This window comes from Podarcis raffonei, chromosome 7 (genome assembly GCF_027172205.1).
Source record: "Podarcis raffonei isolate rPodRaf1 chromosome 7, rPodRaf1.pri, whole genome shotgun sequence".
Taxonomy (NCBI): Eukaryota; Metazoa; Chordata; class Lepidosauria; order Squamata; family Lacertidae; genus Podarcis; species Podarcis raffonei.
Window position 1 is genome coordinate 22,988,914 of NC_070608.1, and position 20,147 is coordinate 23,009,060.

General features: G+C 44.7%; 1 protein-coding gene across 2 annotated transcripts in view; it reads right to left on the reverse strand.

Moving 5' to 3' along the window:
* Positions 1-20,147, reverse strand: part of GRHL2 (grainyhead like transcription factor 2) — a 71,800-nt gene that overhangs the window by 22,128 nt on the left and 29,525 nt on the right. For both annotated transcript variants that reach the window (XM_053395515.1, XM_053395514.1), the window contains exon 9: positions 5,760-5,918. In XM_053395515.1, the coding sequence (XP_053251490.1) occupies positions 5,760-5,918 (159 nt within the window). The remainder of the gene's footprint in view (positions 1-5,759; positions 5,919-20,147) is intronic.

Below are 20,147 nucleotides of genomic sequence, written 5' to 3' on the forward strand. Positions count from 1 at the left end.
CACCTGCAACATCGGGGCCCAGTACGGGCCACATGTTCTCCTGCAATGATTTTGCAAAGTTTTTTGCAGATAAAATCGCTCAGATTCGGGAAGAAGTAGACGCCACCGTGGGAGCAGGGCCAGGGCGGGAGAGTGCTAGAGTCCTGTCTAGTCAAGTTGTGTGGGATCAATTCCAATCTGTTACCTCCGAGGATGTGGACAGGCTGCTTGGACGAGTGAAGCCAACCACCTGTCTCCTGGATCCTTGCCCATCCTGGCTTATAAAAGCTAGCCGGGAAGGACTGGGCGATGGGCTTCGTGGGGTGGTGAATGCTTCCCTCCGTGAGGGAGCCTTCCCAGACCCGCTGAAAGAGGCGGTTATTAAACCGCTTCTTAAAAAACCATCTTTAGATGCGGCCACGATCTATCACCCATATCTATCACTATCACCCAGTCTCAAATCTTCCATTCTTGGGCAAGGTGATTGAGCGAGTGGTTGCTGAACAACTCCAGGCACGCCTGGAAGAAGCGGACCATTTGGATCCCTTCCAGTCGGGATTCAGGCCTCATCATGGGACTGAAACTGCCTTGGTCGCACTGGTTGATGATCTCCGGTGGGCTAGGGACAAAGGTGAGAGCTGTTTCCTAGTTCTGCTGGATCTCTCAGCGGCGTTTGACCATAACATCCTTCTGGACCGTCTTGAGGGGCTGGGAGCTGGGGGCACTGTCATACAGTGGTTCCGCTCCTTCCTCCTGGGCTGTGTTCAGAAAGTGGTGGTGGGGGATGAGTGTTCAGACCCCTGGGCTCTCACTTGTGGGGTGCCTCAGGGTTCTGTCCTCTCCCCCATGCTTTTCAACATTTACATGCAGCCGCTTGGAGAGATCATCAGGAGGTTTGGGCTGGGTGTTCATCAGTATGCGGATGATACCCAGCTCTACCTCTCTTTTAAATCAGAACCAGTGAAGGCGGTGAAGGTCCTGTGTGAGTGTCTGGAGGCGGTTGGAGGATGGATGGCGGCTAACAGATTGAGGTTGAATCCTGACAAGACAGAAGTACTGTTTTGGGGGACAGGAGGCGGGCAGGTGTGGAGGATTCCCTGGTCCTGAATGGGGTAACTGTGCCCCTGAAGGACCAGGTGCGCAGCCTGGGAGTCATTTTGGACTCACAGCTGTCCATGGAGGCACAGGTCAAATCTGTTTGTGTGCACAGGGCAGCTGTTTACCAGCTCCATCTGGTACGTAGGCTGAGACCCTATCTGCCTGCGGACTGTCTCGCCAGAGTGGTGCATGCTCTGGTTATCTCCCACTTGGACTACTGCAATGCGCTCTACGTGGGGCTACCTTTGAAGGTGACTCGGAAACTACAACTAATCCAGAATGTGGCAGCTAGACTGGTGACTGGGGGCGGCCGCCGAGACCATATAACACCGGTCTTGAAAGACCTACATTGGCTCCCAGTACATTTCCGAGCACAATTCAAAGTGTTGGTGCTGACCTTTAAAGCCCTAAACGGCCTCGGTCCAGTATACCTGAAGGAGTGTCTCCACCCCCATCGTTCTGCCCGGACGCTGAGGTCCAGCACCGAGGGCCTTCTGCTGGTTCCCTCATTGCGAGAAGCAAAGCTACAGGGAACCAGGCAGAGGGCCTTCTCGGTAGTGGCGCCCGCCCTGTGGAACGCCCTCCCACAAGATGTCAAAGCGATAAACAACTACCTGACATTCAGAAGACATCTTAAGACAGCCCTGTTCAGGGAAGTTTTTAACGTGTGATATTTTAGTGTATTTTTGGTTTCTATGGAAGCCGCCCAGAGTGGCTGGGGAGGCCCAGCCAGATGGGCGGGGTATAAATAAATAAATTATTATTATTATTACTATTATTATTATTATTAAACAAAAACAATAACCAATAACCAATATTTTGTTGAAACGCTTTCAACAAAATAAGCAAGCAAACAAATATATTGGATCCACCATTCATTCTCTCTCCCTCTCTCCTTGAGATGCTTGGGAGAAAGACAGGATTGTGAGGGTAATAATTAAAATAAATGTCCCTTATTCACATGTTGCAGCTTATGCAGCCCTTTATTGCCCTCGATGGAGGTGAGTGAAAGAGCTGGTTGTAATTTGTATTTCGTACTGTAAGTAACCCACGCTGGGACCCTTATGGTGAAGGACGGGTAAGGAATCTTACATAGAAATAAAGTTGGCATGGATTTTGTTTTTAGACCAGATGTACACTTTGTGACAAATGACTGCCTAGGAATCGGCTGTGTTTTGGATATGGCTGGTAGGAACAGCTGAGAGCATGCGGGAAAGTGCTAAGGATGGGTTTGGCAGATGTGCTGGTGGCAGGACGTATGGGAGCAGCTTCTATCTCCTTGGCTGTTTTGATTTAACTGCGAATGAGGTTTTAATCTGTGGTTTTGTGTGTGTGTATTTTTTGCATTTGAATCCTGCTTGTCATTTCTCCTCCCCTTCTAAGATAATATTTTGCTTCCTTGCTAAACATGCTGCTTCAAATATGGGTCTTTGCTGTACCTTGCATTTCATTTGTGATGTTTTATTTTAATATTTTGCAACATTTATGTGTCTAAAGAGATGTTGTGAACTGCTCAGAGATAACACCCTGCGCTCAGAATGGTAAAGAAGTATACCGAAATGATCTAAAGAAAGAAATCTTTAAAAGTTGGTCTTTGTTTATCAAAACAAAGAGCATTCTCATACAATGCCACTAGATGGCATAAACAGACTTATGGAGGTAAAACAGGTACATTCAAAATTGGGCCCCTGGCCTGCCGCAGGCTCCACTATCCACTACGCTGACTCCTAGGGTCACAACAATTCCTCTGAACTGTGTGTCAATGCAGTTGGAAAAGCATCAGATTAACATGCTCCAAAATGGACCGATTCTGCCAAGGCAACAGCATTCTGCAGCCAGTTGCAGTTTACAGACGCTCCTCAAAGTCTGCGTGCTGCAACAGTCTAACCTGGATGTACCAGAGCACGTGGGACGGGGAGGCAGATCTGCCTTCCCAAGGAAAGGGAGCAGTTGAGGCACCAGCTGAAACTGCGCAAAGGGACAGCTGAGCATCCAGGAGCCAGAGGACTTGAGAAAGACTCCCACACTGCACACTTGATTCTTCGGAGGAAGCACTGTCCAGAGGAAGAGGAGAATTTTTCCCGTCTCTCTGCCACAAGTCCTGAGTCACGTTTTAAGAGCATCTGGTCTCCTGGAACACTCGCTGTCTTGTGCACTTAAGGATTTGGCCTGAAAACTCTCAGCCTAAGGCTGCTAATGTGAGTGAGACTGTAACTGCACATTATGGGGGAAGGAAACGTAGGACATTCTAGGACGCTTTCTGTGTAAATTCACAGCTGTTTGCTGTCCTGGCCTCTCAGCTTAATGAACATAAGAATGCAAGAATAGACTGCTGGATCAGACCAATGGCCCATTTAGTCCTCACAGTGACCAGAGCACTCTCCCCTCCTGTGTTTTCCAGCAACTAGTATTTAAAAGTATGGCTAGTAGCCATTGATAGCTGTCTCCTCCACAAATTTGTATGACCCTTCTAGTGATGCTTGGCTCAGAGGAACAGGTGGGAAGTTGGTGGAGGTTGTGACAGCAGCAGGTAACCAGAGACTTCAATGGGACACTTTATGAACCGAAAGCCCTTTTGGACAAAGAGCATCACATCACTTCTGTGTCTTACACAACTTCCAATCTGATCTTTACCATTTTTATTGAGAAATAAGCCAGGTTGAATTCATTGGAATTTACTTCCTATGAACTTTGCTTAGCACATGAGCCCACCAGCAGGTGTGGAAACCTATTTAAGCCCAAAGGCCGAATTAAACTCATGGGCAACCTGCCAGTGCTATGTCAATGGTGGGTGTGGCCAGAGGCAAAGTGGGTGGAGAAAGGGATGTGACCTTTTACCTTTGTGGAGTAGGTGCAATCCAGGTTTTTACACACACACACACACACACACCCCTTCCATCCAGGTAAGCAAGAGGCCTGGAGAAGAGGCCTAAGAATCTGAGTTCCCATCTGTTATGCTAGATATGGAGGTAAATAGTAGTAAATATCTGATGATACGCCGTTTCACCATTGGCCCTGATTTACGCGGCCCCATTGCAGATAAGTTTCAATTGTTGTTCATGACTGTTTGCTTTCAGGGACCACTTCACTGGGACTGCCAGATGTTGTTAGACTACAAATCCATCATCAGTTGCTCAGTTGGTGCGGTACTTCAAATCGTGGTGTTTTTGCTGCAAAATTCTGCAAAAACTGTTGCCAGACTTTGGTACTGGTTTGGAGTGAATTGGACAACGTTGGGTTTTGAGCTAATAACCATGGCCCTAGGTTTGAGTAGCAATTGCTCTGTTAGTGGGGCACTGCAAAACACAGAGTTTCCGCTGCAAATCACTACCAAAAACCCCCTCAAAACCCTTCAAAACTTTGGCACAGATTTGGAGAAGATCCCAAATTGTGGGGTTAATAGTTCATTTTCCTATCCTCTTTGTCCATTAGCCATGCTGGATGGGGTTGATGGGAGTTGGAGTCAACAACATCTGCGAGGCCACAGGTTCCCCATTCCAGTTATAAACCATATTTTATTGCCATGTTCTTTAAGGCAATACTGCCCAGAAAAGTTATCAGCTCCCGATCACTAGACTATGGATAAAAATAAACCAATAACAAGAGGCTGCAGAATGTTACAGGTAGAAGCAATCCTTAGCCACTTGCTGCCTCAGGCCAGTGTTTGCATGGGTGACCGCATATATCCTATTTTAAGACTCAGTGAGCTATCCAGGCTCCAGGTTTGATAAGGGTAACATTTTAACTACCCCTGTGCTCTTTTCTCCTACTTTTAAGATGGCTTTGATTAGATCTGTCAACACTCATTTCCTTCTCCCCAACCATGAAATGCGAAGTATCAATTAAACGGATAGATAGTCAAAGCGATGAATATGTATAATTCAAAGGGCTCAGCTCCTTGTCGTCTGTAGGTCACTCCTGATGGGGCCCATGCTCTTAAGATCTTTCTTCCCCGCCTCCCCCTCATTACTTTTCAAAAACTGGCAAACTGGGGGGGGGGGGGGGAGGGAGCCCCTACTCATGCCTTTGAAATTTACTCAGATTTTGAGCAGGCAGCTATAATACTGCAAATACCTGACCTTTACAAATGATAATTAAAATATAGCACTTAAAATTCATTGCTTCGATATATATTTTTAAAGGTTGCTAATCATGGCTGATAAGAAAGGAAGGAAGATCTGGCTGTTTGCACAGCACACTTTTTTTTGCCTGTTCCCACTAATATCCTTATATTGAGGTTAGAGGACTTGGGTATTAAACACCAATACCAGACCAGACCAGAGCCAAAGAGGTTGTGTGGCCTGGTGAGAGTCCAGAGGAAAACACAGAGAGGCCTACTTCCAGGCCTGAGGCTGTTTTAGATTTTATGGCTTTCTTCATCTATTCCTCACCCCCCAACCCCCCGGTTTTGCAATGATTTTGGTATATTTTTATAATCACGGACGCCAAAGGAAGCCAGGAATAAAGCAGCTTCCCAAGACATTGTAGGAAGTTAAAATGGCGGCCAAACTAAAAAGTAGAAGGAAACAGCAACAAAAGTAAAGGAAAATGAATGCAATGAAACAAATGTACAAATAAATGAACAAATGAGGTCTTTGATGACTAAAATAATTGCTAAGCGAACAAAAAAAGTCTTGCTCACCCCTCTCCTCTTTTCAGCAGTGAGTAACATATCATCTTACCTTGTCACAGAAAACCTTGATCTGGCAGAAGGCACGGTGGATGGGTTTATTGCTGCGATTATTGTAGCTGTACGTGTCAATCTGAATCATCAATGGAAGCCCCTTGACTCCTTTCTGAGAAGAGAAGTCTGTGCTCAGGCAGTTCACCGTGATGAAAATCTGATTTGGAGAAGAAGAAAGTTTAAAGTTAAACTGGTACAGAAGCGGTTGCTATCCATGAAGAGAATTCAATGAAGTCCTGCCTCTATTTAATATTTAAACTTCCACTTGCAGCACCATTTGAGAAATCGATCCCTGCTCAATAGAGGTTTGGAATTATTGTTTTAAGGGTTTTTCCAACAGTGAAGTGATTTGACGAAGCCAACTCAGCTATTCAGCTCAACTCACCTGTTCACACATGTGATACATTAGAATCAATAAAAGAATATTACTATAAGAATTGGCTGACTCATTCTAATCAATATGTGAAATCCCAACCTTTCTCCACAACCATTTCCTGATCACTCAGCACTATGGGAACAGTCACCACATGCAGTCTTTTTCTGTGCAGTTATTGAAAGGTGCAACTTTTTAAAAGGCCCAAACTCTAAGCCCCATAGCATTTTGGCTACTGTATTTTTCGCTCTATAAGACACACTTTTCCCCTCCTAAAAAATAAGGGGAAATGTGCGTGCGTCTTATGGAGCGAATGTAAGTGGGAGGCTCTGCTGAGCGCTTCCTTTAAAGAGCCGCACACACACTTCGCACGCTCTTTAAAGGGAGCACGGCTCTTGGGGGAGCCTTAGCCATGCGCAGCCTCTTGCGGGCAGGGGTTGAAGGCTCTCCTTGCCCAGGAGAGGCTGTGCGCGGCCAAGCAAGAAGCCAGGACACCCATCGGGATCGCAGGGATCCCGCTGGCTGTCCTGGCTTCTTGTTTGGCCGCGTGCAGCCTCCCCAGCCCAGGCTAAACAAGAAGCCAGGACAGCGAGCGGGATCGTGTGCTGAGATCCCACTGGCTGTCCTGGCTTCGCCGCGCGAAGCCTCCGTAGGGCACAGGGAGCCTTCATCCCCGTGGAGGCTTCGCAGGGCCATCCAAAAGTAATTGTCTGAATAGCCCTGGAGCTGCCAGTCTACAATACTGAGATAGAAGACTCAATGGTCAGATTCAGTGTAGGGTGGCTTCCTACATTCCAGTGGGCCTTATGGTGGTACTGCCAATGGCTAAGAATACTAGCAAAACACAGAAGTACGCAAAGACTTAAGGAAACCCACTTATAATTTTTCCCTATGCAATGACATTTGTTCAGAAAATGAAAGATGTGGAAAAGATTGGAAAAGATGTGGGGAAAGGAAGACTAAAGAAAAAAGAAGACGGATCTCAGGGAGATATAGCTAATGTGCCTTACAGGGAGAATTTAACAGCATTCATCTGATTACAGAAGTTGATATTACTGTCCGGTTTTTTATGGTGCAGCCATCTCAGTTTGTTTGCTCGACCGAGCTAATAGCACAGCGGCATTTCTGTACCTGATGGTATCACAGCGCTGTGCTTGCAAACAATGCAGTTGAACTTTAACTGATGTGAGGGAAGTGGTCTGGGAGAAATCCGCTTTAGTGGGACGTGCAAAATGGACTGCATTTCCTGTCTTAACGTAAGCCTCGTCCAGGGATTTTCTGCACAGATGATGGACTTTTGAAGAAGTGGGGCAGCAAGACTGTTCCCTCCCCACATCCTGCATTGCACTGAGCATGCCCCCTGGTTGTCTGCATAGGGCAAATGAAGGAGCAGCCTTCAAGTGGCTGGAACACTGTGAGGTCATCCAGTGGGCGTGGCCAGTGCCCCAAGGGATGCTGGGCCAGCACATTCCTGCTGCCCTCCTCTCCACACATAGGGTTGCATGCATGCAGAATACCTGAATGGGGCTATACGGAGGTGGGGATTTTTCTTTCCCCAGTCCAGGGACCACATTCCATCCAGAGGGAAACTTTCAGGTGGCTAGAATGCAAAGGTGAGCACAGCAAGGACTATGATGTTTACCTTTCTACAGCAGGCTACATTTCTACATGGCAAAGCCAGAGGTTTAAACACGATGTCTGTTCAACCAGGGATGGAGAACTTGAGGCTCTCCAGATGTTGCTCTATAACCTCAACATCCCTGGCCATGCTGGCTGGGGTTGACGGAACATGGAATCCAACATCTGGAGGGTCTCCCCATCTGTGCCCTACACACTATGAGAACAGCTTATTATAATTCCAACCATCTCTGACTACCAAAGAATACATCCTACATATACAAGGATACTGTGCATTTGGTCAAAATGCCTTAATCTCAAATATAGGAGCACTAACAAAAGGAAAATTCAAGCAAGAAACTTTCAGATAGCTGCCCTGAGCTTGGAAAAGCAGGATACAAACCAGTTAGATAAATAAATTCAGCTGCAGCAAAATTATATTGATGGAGAAGCGGAGATAGCTGAGTGATGGTAATTGATGACTACAAAAGGCCATCATTTTAGAAGATGGAATATCCTCCTCCTGACACCTTAATAGATCAAGTCTCTTTAACAATCAATAATTTTAAACTTATGGCAAGCCCCTACACACAGAGGGGCGGGGGGCAAAAGCTGTTGTATCAGTATTAATGCTGTGTTATTTTGCATTATAGGAACTGGGCTAGAATTAAGGGAGACCAGTGACTTTTGCAAGGTTTTACGCCTCGGTACACTGCCTTACTAGCCTCCTTTAGAAACAGTGGGGAGGGAGGGGGCTTTTAACTCGAAAAGGCCATTCACAAGAATGTGACACTGAAGCTATAAAATATGCTTTGAGTGTGCTTTTAGTTTTAATTTAGCTTCATGGCCAAGATGACATCAATGCTCTATCACCTTTGCTTCTGAAAGATGACTGATGCTCAATTATCTAGATTCTCAGGAGCCTTTCAGGGATGTCTCAGAGCATCATTTATTCTCAAGCTTCAGAAATCTGCTCTAGGCAGAAGGGCACTTTGATGCCACAGTGACAGATGCTCCGGAATAAGGAAGGCTGGAGGGAAGGTGGCAGAGATTACAACAACCAAACATCACACTAGTCATCAGAGAAAGATGTACCTCTAATTGCAAAAAAGTGGTACCTTGGGATGTGAACGGGATCTGTTCCAGAGCCCCATTCGCATCCTGAACAGAACGTAAGATGCAACTGCGCGTCTCGCCACTTTTGCGCATGCACGTGACGTCATTTTGACCGTCTGCGCATGTGGCGAAACCCGGAAGTAACGTGCTCTGTTACTTCCAGGTCGCTGTGGAGCGCACCTGAAAATGCTTATCCTGAAGTGTATTTATCCCGAGGTATGACTGTACAGCTAGTGAATAATTACGTGCCTTTGATAAAATTCTATTCCACAGCAAATTGTGCATGTTCTAGGGAACACTTATGATCCGTGGAATAACAACACAGTGCTCATTGGAAATGGCCCACACTGGGCAGAGAGGAGAGAAGTAGTCTATCCAGCAGCCATAGTAGAGAATGCAGACATGTTCTCACCAGAATTTTCCTCTGCAGGGAATGCATAGACTCCTTCCTACTATATGAGGGGAATAAACAATATGGGGCACTGAGGGCATATTGGTACAGAAATGGACACCCAGCTGCAATACTTTTGCTATGGCTGTCATCACTGGGTTGGGTCAAGTATAGATTATAATAGAACATAGGCATTAGGAACATAGGAAGTTGTACTGTACAGTCTGACCATTGGTCCATCTACTTAATTTTGTCCAGTTAGCATTGTAGCTGCTCTACAGGGTTTCATCCCTACCTAGAGATATCAGGGATTGAACCAAGGGCCTTCCTGCTCCACCCCAAACTTCAACTGCTGGGTCCCAAACTCTGGCCTGAAGTAGTCATACATGCTCAGGCTCAAAGAGGAATAGCTGAGGGCTTCTACATGGAGAAGCATCATTTGAGGGACCACAGGTTCTCCATCCCATGCAGTGGCAGAAGAAGGGGACTCCCAGAGGACTTTCCCCTAAAGGCAAACCTACTGCAAGTTGCAAACCTTAAGGTTACACTGAACAGCTTCCATCTCTTTTCCTTCGAAAGCAGATACTACAAGGCAACATGCTGACAAGTGTTGGTATCTAATCTGCAGAAGAGAGATAGTCGAAAGATGTATGCGGGTAATTTTGACTCTCAAACGTCAATACCCAAGCGCCATTGCCTCAGGGCTTGGCACTAATTAGAGAGATAAAGGTAGGCAGCAAGTTTGCTGGCATTTGAAAAAGGGGGAAAAAACACTGAGAAAACAGAGACAACGTGTACAGATGGGAGAAGAGATAGGTTGGATTTTGGCTCGGGGCACTGCAGATATATGATCACAGGGCGGAGTGGGAGAGAGATCCACATATACTTATCTCTTGTGTGTGAAAATACAGTCAGCTCTATTTAGAATCTAAACTGTATAAAAGTCTTAAGATTTAAATGGCAGGAAAATAGCAATAGGCCTTAGGTTTGCTTAGGCAATCTCCCATCCTCATTTGCAATTCTTAAATATAAAAAGGGCCCCCAAAATTCATATTATCAGCAGCAACTCCTTATCAGTCGAAATGTGGCACTTCCCCAATCTGTGCCGTGCATAACGTACTGACAGAAAGAACAGGCAGAGGCTAGAGTAGCCACACGTTATTTAATTGTATTTTTTGTATTTGAGACACTTTAATATACTGGTTTTTATCTGCTCTCCACAGAGGCTGTATGTGACATGAATCAGGGTAATATTAATGGAGATTTAGGGTGATATTACTCGCAGCATACCCATTCAAATGAATGTGCCAAACTTAAGTCATGTTTATTCATCTCAGTGGTTCTACTCTGATCACCACCCTTAGAAGATTCAAAACTGATAAAAGGTTTTGCTAACATTGAAAAAAGGTCTTGATTGTTCAAAACAATAAAAGGCTGAGGGAAGAGAACTAAATAGAAGCTGCAGGGGCAGGAAGAGACTCTTTGGTGAATTTGAGACAAAAGGATGTTTCATAGGTGTATAGCGGAGCGCAAGTGTTTAATTTACTATATTATCCAGGCAACCACTACAAGTCTCCATGTGGGAGAAAGACACACGTGTAAAATGAGAATTAACATTTGATTTTCCACAATATATACAGTGAAGTCGCTGGCTGTACAGCAGGCTTCATAGTGCCTTCCAGATGCTTTGTTTCCAGATGTTAGCTTAGCGAGGAACAACTCGCATACCAAAACTGATGTGGAAGCCACTGTCAGAAGTAAAAAAGATAGCTAGGAAATGGTTTTGACATACTTGCTTTGCTTTCTCATTCAGAAAATCTCAGTGTTCCCACGTTCACTTATTACAAGCTGAAACCTATGGAAGGTAGCATCAGAAATATGGACAGAAATATTACAACTCACATAGAAGAAGAAGAAGAGGAGGAGGAGGAGGAGGAGGAGGAGGAGGAGGAGGAGGAAGAGGAGGAGTTTGAGTTTGGATTTGGATTTGATATCCCACTTTATCACTACCCCAAGGAGTCTCAAAGCAACCAACAATCTCCTTTTCCCTTCCTCCCCCACAACAAACACTCTGTGAGGTGAGTGAGGCTGAGAGACTTCAGAGAAGTGTGACTACCCAAGGTCACCCAGCAGCTGCATGTGGAGGAGCGGGGAATCGAACCCAGTTCACCAGATTATAAGTCCACTGCGCTTAACCACTACACCACACTGGCTCTCATACTGTTTTGTGTTTGATTTATTACAGTCACAGATGCTGATCAGAGGATTACATTTCTGACAGCATGCCACGTTTAACAATAAATATAAAAACTCTGAACTGAAAGTGGTTTTCCCCCGCTTTCAGAATTTTTCTAGCCAGAGTGTCTCCTACATCAGTCTTTTAAAAAAAAATTTATAGGCCTTCAGTTATAATGATAATAAAAAAAACACCTTAAACACAACCTTTTTGCTTATTTTCTTAAATCAACAATCAGCTGCTTAAAAAATGAAGAAGAAAATAGAGAAGGCCTAAACGGTCTGGTGTAGTAAATTCCTGAGATAAATTGGAGACTAGGTTTCTAGTACCTACGGTCTGGAAACATAGGAATCCGCTGTTTACCAAAGGCGACCATTTATCCATCTAGCACAGTATTTTATTCTCTGGCTTCCAGTGGCACATCGCTTGCTGTCTGCAGGAGCTCATGCCTCCCAAGCCAAAGCAATAGTCTCCCAGCAGGGGCGTTGCTGCCACTTACTGGGAGGACATGGGAAACACGGAGGGAGGCTGTGTGAGTGTGCCGGTAGGAGCACTTGACCCGCTTCTGAGGTCTAGCTCCGAGAGCCTTCTGGCGGTTCCCTCCCTGCGAGAAGTGAGGTTGTAGGGAACCAGGCAGAGGGCCTTCTTGGTAGTGGCACCTGCCCTGTGGAATGCCTTCCTATCGGATGTCAAGGAAATAACTATCTGACTTTTAGAAGACATCTGAAGGCAGCCCTGTTTAGGAAAGTTTTTAATGTTAGATGTTTTATTGTGCTTTTAATTCTGTTGGGAGCTGCCCAGATGAGCGGGGCATTAATCATCATCATCATCATCTGCCGAACCACCCTCCTCCCGCAAGTAGCAATGGTGCCCCTGCCAGCAGGTTGCCACTACAGGCAAGATGCTCCTATTTCATCTGGGACCTTCATCACACTTCATGAACCTGGGACCTTCTTCATGCTTAAAACAGCAAGGAACTGGATAGCCCATCACCTGTTCCAACGTTGTTGTTGTTTTAAAGGAGAATCTGTATCATCTGTATAACAATTATTTATTGTTACAGGACATCTAATCAGCTCCAAAAGTACAATTGCACAGGATTGCACGGTCAGGCACTCACAAGATGCTTTAAATATCTTTTCCCCTAAAAAGAATGATTCTGTTCAGAGTTCAAGCCAGACACTGCCTCTAAGCAGGGCGTTCCATTACACACAGACACATGTTGCATTTTCCTGACATTACCAGTTGAAACGATTAGCTGGATTTGTCTTGATCTTGAATCAACGACTGGGCATTTCTCAGGTTCTGGACAAGGACTAAAACAGACTAAAATGGATGTTGGGCGGAATTGCTGTGAAACTGAAGAAGCCTCCTCCTCAAACTAGATTTACAGAAATGCGTTGATGCTGTATATTTCATCTGTAGTAAGCTATCCTACTGGAGTTGTTTTTTCAGGATGAGGGGGTGGAAAAGGAGGATTTGGCAGGTCGTGATATTTATTTAACTGTTCTTATCAAGGAATTATTTGGGTTTGTTTTTTGCAACTTCTTTCTTGAAATAAAATTATGATGATGATGATCAGCTAGCAGGTGGTGCAAAAGGCTTCAACCCTGTAACTTGGAGAACCACTGTCAGGCAGAAAATATAATCCAAAGATAGACGGACAAATAGTCTGATGTGGCAGAAGGAAGCTTTCCATGTTCCTAGCAACTTTTGTATGTTAAAAACAAGCATCCTTTTGTTTGTTTGGGTAAAGAACTGTATATTCCACTCTAGGGAGTTCTATCTTGATGTCATAAAATAAATTAAGAGATCCATTGCTAACACTTAAAATTTTAAACAAAACTATCAACTCATTATATTTTAATCATTTGTTTTTGTTTCTGGTTTTTAGAATCTTGCTGCCAGTCCCAAGCCCTAAACACTGGGCACAGTAGAGCTTTAAATAAACAAAACTCCTTTGTGCAGAGTAAGTGCAGCCTTTATAGTTTCTTTTGACATCCGTTACCTTATAAATTCATGCAAAGTCAACTCCTTTGTTCTAGCTCAATACCAATGTCTCCAGCAAATGTTTACCTTTCCCTTTAAGAAGCTTCCTTTACCCTGCACCACACCCCAGCAACTACATAAAAACTCGGTTTGCTGCAAATGGTAGGTGCACACCTGTTCGGCCATTCGTATACACTGCAGTTGCTAGATGCATTGCAACCACAGCGTTTTATTTAAAACAACCTGCTTTATGTGCCATTTAAAGAACCCTGGCTCTCTTTTTTTTTAAAAAAATAATATTTATTACTTTTAAAGCTTACAAAAAAGGAAAAGAAGAAAGGACAAAAGAGAAAAACAAAAGAAAAAACAATACAATACGAAATATAAACAATACAAAGCACAACCTTAACACATTAAACTAAACACATTAAACTAAACAAAACCCTATCCCTAACCCTAACCCTAAACAAAACAAAACAAAAACAATTTTAAAACATACATCATACCTTTTCCATACTCTATCTTTCATTCCCTTGTTTCATCGACCTCCTCTCACCTCCCTTTTTGTATTCCACTTCTATTAATTGTTTCAGCAAATCCTTTCCATCTTTCTCTATTTTCTGTCATATGATAAATATCTTAACATATTTTTAACCTTATTTTCCATTAAAACTAGAATACTTGTATATGCTTAACTCTTTATAACATTTCTACTAAGGCCATAAAATTTCATTCCAACATTTTTCTATCATTCATTAATTTTAAAGAACCCTGGCTCTCAGCCAAATTCTACACTAGTTTTGGTAGTGGTGTTTATACACCGTTTCTTCTTTTCTAATTTTTAAAGTACTAAATGTTAACGGAAATTATACGTTTTTGTATGTGTTAACAAGAAAAAAATTAAATACACACATGTGCATAGCCGCACAAACCAAAGGTTGCAAATTATGAGGTTCTGCAGGTATGGTAGGATCTCTACTCATATTAGAGGCTGCTTACCCTTGCAAAACTACAGGGTCAGAAAACACTTTAGCAGGGTTGATCACACTGTTAGGCAGAATGAGGCAGCTGCATCAGGTGGCAGCTGTTGGGGGGCAGGAAAAAGCAGTGAGAGGTTGGAGGGCAGAACTCTATGTGCCACATTGCCCGTCCTGACCCCCTCTAAGTTAGTCTATTGTCTTGACATATGGCAGAGGACACTGGTGTTGAAATTCAGTTCTACGCCTCTGCCCTGCTCCCTCTTCTGGGTCTGCAAAAAGCACAGGTGTGCACAAGCTTTGAACACACATAAAATGGTCATTCCCTGTATGTGGAAGTGTGTATGTGTGTGCATGCTCATATGCTCCATGTTATCTTTTGCCTCAGGCAGCAAAATATATTTGGCCAGACCTGAGCTTAAAAATTAAAGAGTTATCAGATGTATGATGGGTTTATACACACATACGCAGGTACCGGGCAAAGGGAAGATGTTATTACAAAGCGAAGGCCAAAGGCCCAGCAATGTTAAGGGTGCAAGAATTGTGTCACAACTCTCCATTCAAAAGAGCCCATCAGAATAAGAGTTATCGACTCCCAACAAAACAAGATGAATGGTGCACTAAAGACCAAAATAAGAACATTTATAAAAGCCAACTAAGTTAGTTCTTGGTATGAGCTTTCGTGTGCATGCACACTTCTTTAGATACACTGAAACAGAAGTTGCCAGATCCTTCTATAAGTAACTTAGTTGGTCTTTAAGATCCTTCTATAACTAACTTAGTTGGTCTTTAAGGTGCTACTGGAAGGAAAAAAATTTTTTGTTTTGACTATGGCAGACCAACACGGCTACCTATCTGTAACAAGAACATTTATGTTCCTTCCAAATATTGCCCCTTGCAAGGGTTGCACATGCAGGCTTCTCTGGTGCCACCAGCAAACTAGTCTGGTGCCAGGAGGCAGCACAGATGTGCTAATCTTGTGACAAGAGGGTACGAGTTTTGTGGGTGAAAAGGGAAAGGAAAAGGATACAGTTCCTCTAAGGCTGTCTTTCCCAATCTGGTGCCTCCAGATGTCTTGGACTGATGGAAGGTGTAGTGTAATCCAAAACATCTGGAGGCAGCAGGATAGGGAAGGCTATTTGAAGGCCAATTCTCTCCCTCCCTATGATTTTTCATGGGTTATACATAATAATAGGGCCAAGGTCAACTATGGAAACAAGCTTTTTATCAAGGATGGGGAACACACGCCTAATCTGGTGCATGTTGCTCTAAAATATTCTAAAGCAGTGCTTCTCAACTTGTGATAGTTCACAGTATGGGTCACATGGTATAGTGCTTAAAAAGATCCACAGCAATCTAAATATCTAAACAAGCAATTCTGCCCAGATGGAAGTAGCTTCCCTGTGGCATGGATGAGTCCCAGTTGGTTGGATTTTATATTTACTCATTATCTTTTTTTTCCTCCAAAGAGCTCAAGGTGTCATACTAGGTCCTCCCCTCCCTATTTTACACAGAGCCATCCCCAACAGCCATCCCCAAACTCAGCCCTCCAGCTGTTTTGGGACTAGAATTCCCATCATCCCTGACCACTGGTCCTGTTAGCTAGGGATGATGGGAGTTGTAGTCCCAAAACAGCTGGAGGGCCGAGTTTAGGGATGCCTGCCCTACGAGGTAGGTTCAGCTAAGAGGCAGTGCCTGGCTCAAGAGCACCCCGCGAGCTTCACAGGTGAGTGGGAATTTGAACCTGGGTCTTCCCAGTGCTGGCCTAAGACTCTTAACAACCACAACACAGAAAAGTCCATGACCTGTGTTATCAGTCTGGCTCGTGTGGATGACACATTCGCACATGCCTCAGCACTCTTGAGACTGCACTATATAGGCTTCCATGTCGCTAGGGGTGTCACTGAGCACAGTGAATATGATGGTATCACTATGAAGATCCCTTCTCCTTCAAAAGTTGCTAGGATAAAATATATTCCGCTTTAAGAAAGTGCTTTTTCCCCACATTCAACTCCAGGCGGTGCTCTGGTACGCTAAGCCTTGAATCTTAATTTCCGTAAGAGAGGCCTTTGTATGGGTGAAATTCATTTTAATCTCAAAATTGTGGGAAAAGAGGGAAACGGCCCTGGAACAATGGAGCCAGTTTAAAAAACTATCCTTAAGGGAGGCTATAATTAGAGCTTCCAGCTCTCTGGAGTGAGGTAATTGTGGAGTGGGGTGGGGGCGGGGAGCCTCCTCCACAGGAGGGAATCCTATCTGCAAATGACTAGGTGAGCGAGAACGAGTTAATGCCCAGATATGGAAACTGTGGGACGCGGGTGGCGCTGTGGGTAAAAGCCTCAGCGCCTAGGGCTTGCCGATCGAAAGGTCGGCGGTTCAAATCCCCACGGCGGGGTGCGCTCCTGTTGTTCGGTCCCAGCGCCTGCCAACCTAGCAGTTCGAAAGCACTCCCGGGTGCAAGTAGATAAATAGGGACCGCTTACTAGCGGGAAGGTAAACGGCGTTTCCGTGTGCAGCTCTGGCACGCCAGATGCAGCTTGTCACGCTGGCCACGTTACCCGGAAGTGTCTCCGGACAGCGCTGGCCCCCGGCCTCTTAAGTGAGATGGGCGCACAACCCTAGAGTCTGTCAAGACTGGCCCGTACGGGCAGGGGTACCTTTACCTTTATGGAAACTGCTCACCATGTGATCTTTCAAGCATTATGCCTCACATGAACCTATGGGAGGTAGGAATAGTATTGCAGGGAAGGGTGAGGAACACAAATCAATGGGCGTTTCCTTCCCCCCTCCCACTACCTGCAACCCCGAATTATTATTATTATTACAAGCTAATTCTTGTCAAAATACTTGGGTTATCAGTGCACACCTGTAGTCAGAGATAGTCGATACCTATGAAAATAATGTTCACGAATCGCCGAAAGAAGATGCTACAGCAGAAATGGCAGGCACCTCGACCGCCACATCTGCTGGTGTCAGGGTGACCAAAGGGTAGGAATGTCAGAAGCTGTCTCATAGGGTCCATCTAGCTCAGGATCGCCAACACTGACTTGTCAGCAGCTCCCTCCAATTTCAGATTTTCTCCAGCCCTACCTGGAGAAGCCAAGGAGGAGGAGGAGTTTGTATTTGATATCCTGCTTTATCACTACCCGAAGGAGTCTCAAAGCGGCTAACATTCTCCTTTCCCTTCCTCCCTCACAACAAACACTCTGTGAGGTGAGTGGGGCTGAGAGACTTCAAAGAAGTGTGACTGGCCCAAGGTCACCCAGCAGCTGCTGCAAGTGAAGGAGCGGGGACGCGAACCCGGTTCACCAGATTACGAGTCCACCGCTCTTAACCACTACACCACACCGAGACCTTTCGACTGCAAAGCAGATGCTCCTCCATACATTAGCCACAAAATAGCCTGAGCACTTAAGTAAAACACATTTTAAATGCCCCAACAATAGCTCAAAAATAAAGAGACGCTCTATGCTGCTAACGAGGGAGAAAAGTGATAAAGGAAACAGGACTGGTGTTAGGGCATGTGTTAAAATGAGGTACCTCTTTCCCTCAGAGCCTCTGGTCCCTCCTCATTCAATCTCCCCCAGGCCTGGCAAGGTCCACTGAGTTCTCCATCAATCCAGCCCATGGCTGCACATCCATTTGTTTCTTGCTGTGCATCCCTACTCTGCTCCCTTCCTATGCTTGTCTCCTGAGGAGATTCAGGTGAACAGCTGAACATCATGACCCAGGTGGAGCCATCCAGCAGAGGCTGTGTGGCTGTACTTGCCCAGCTCTGCCATGTGGGAACAGCTCTGCTTGCCACCCCCCTTGCTTGCGAAACATGTCAAAGAATACTAGGAGGAACAAATCTGTAGTCACATCCTTTGGCAATGCGTGTTCAGTGCATTTACATAAACTGCCACTTATGCTCTTCCATCTGAACTTACCTTTAGCAAGCTCTGCCTATTTGCTGCAGTAGGTCGACAATTAGCAAAGATTTATCATACGAATGATAATTCATGTTGGAAGTGTAAAGAAAAAGAAGGCACCTTTTATCATATGTGTTGGATGTGTCCTAAGGTTAAGGACTTTTGGGAAAAGATTTAGAATGAGTTGAAAAAAATGTTGAAAAATACATTTGTTAAGAAACCAGAAGCCTTTTTACTTGGAATAATAGGATTGGAATTGCCCAGAAAAGATGTTAGATTATTTTTGTATGCCACTACAGCAGCAAGACTGCTATTAGCTAAAAATTGGAAATCTCAAAAAATACCAACGGTAGCAGAATGGCAGATGAAGATGTTGGAGTTTTTGGAGTTGGCTGACCTGACTGGAAGAATCCGAGATCAGAAAGAAGAGGAATATTAAGAAGATTGGAATAAATTTAAAGATTATCTAGCTAAATATTGTAATATAAGATAATTAGAAGGTACTTGAAAGTACCAAATAGGCCTAGGATTAGAATAAGAATGTTGTATAGTAATATGTATTTAAGCCAATAAGAAAAGAGATGAAGATAGTAAATTGAAGGAGTTAACTGTATTAGAAAGATGATCTTGGAGAACTGTTACAAAGGTGTTACAAAGAAATTCAGTTAGGGGGGAATAGAGGAAGTCAGGTAACAATGAAAGTTAATTTGGATTTTAGAAGTATTAAGTGTTTTTATTTATTTATTCCTTTTTCCTTTTAGTATTGTAATGTGTTTTGTTTTGTGTTTCTTATATGTTATATTTGTTATAAATGTTGAAAATTAATATTTTTATTTTTTTAAAAAAAGACAATGCCCAGCCTCACATCAATTCCCAAACCAATAGGGCCTCTTTGCAGGTGCTACAGGGCTTGTACTAGGACCTTGGCAGATCATGCACTGGTTCCCTGCTGGTTAGAGGGTGGAACTACAGGTAGTTCCTGCTAAAACTTTCAGACAGCACTCCATAATCCTCTTCACTTGTGATGTCAGGTGACGATAGTGGAACAATCAGGTGGCTCCATGGGAAAAGCATTCCAAAGGTGAGATGCCACCAATGGAAGCACTCTCTTCCCCCACCTTTGACTCCCTCACTTCAGAGGGTGAGGCCACCCAGAGGACAATCTCTGCAATGACCGTAATGGGCAGGCTAATGTGGCGGGGGTGATCCTTGGGGACTCAGGTCCTAAATCACATAGAGCATTAATGGCAAGCACTATTACCTTTATTTGTGCTCTAAAAATGGACAAGGAGCCAGTGAGACTGTTGAAACACTGGAAAAATATCCCCCCCCCCCCCGCCGCCCATTGCCTGGTTTGTTAGCAGCCTAGCTTGTTTTTGGACTACCGTAACTAGGTGGCGCTGTGGTCGAAACCACAGAGCCTAGGGCTTGCCGATCAGAAGGTCGGCGGTTCAAATCCCCGCTACGGGGTGAGCTCCCGTTGCTCAGTCCCTGCTCCTGCCCACCTAGCAGTTCGAAAGCACGTCAGAGTGCAAGTAGATAAATAGGTACCGCTCCGGCGGGAAGGTAAACAGCGTTTCCGTGTGCTGCTCTGGTTTGCCAGAAGCAGCTTTGTCATGCTGGCCACATGACCTGGAAGCTGTCTGTGGACAAATGCCGGCTCTCTCGGCCTATGGAGCGAGATGAGCGCCGCAACCCCAGAGTTGTCCGCAACTGGGCCTAATGGTCAGGGGTACCTTTACCTGTTTTTGGACTAGCTTGTTTTTGGACTAACCC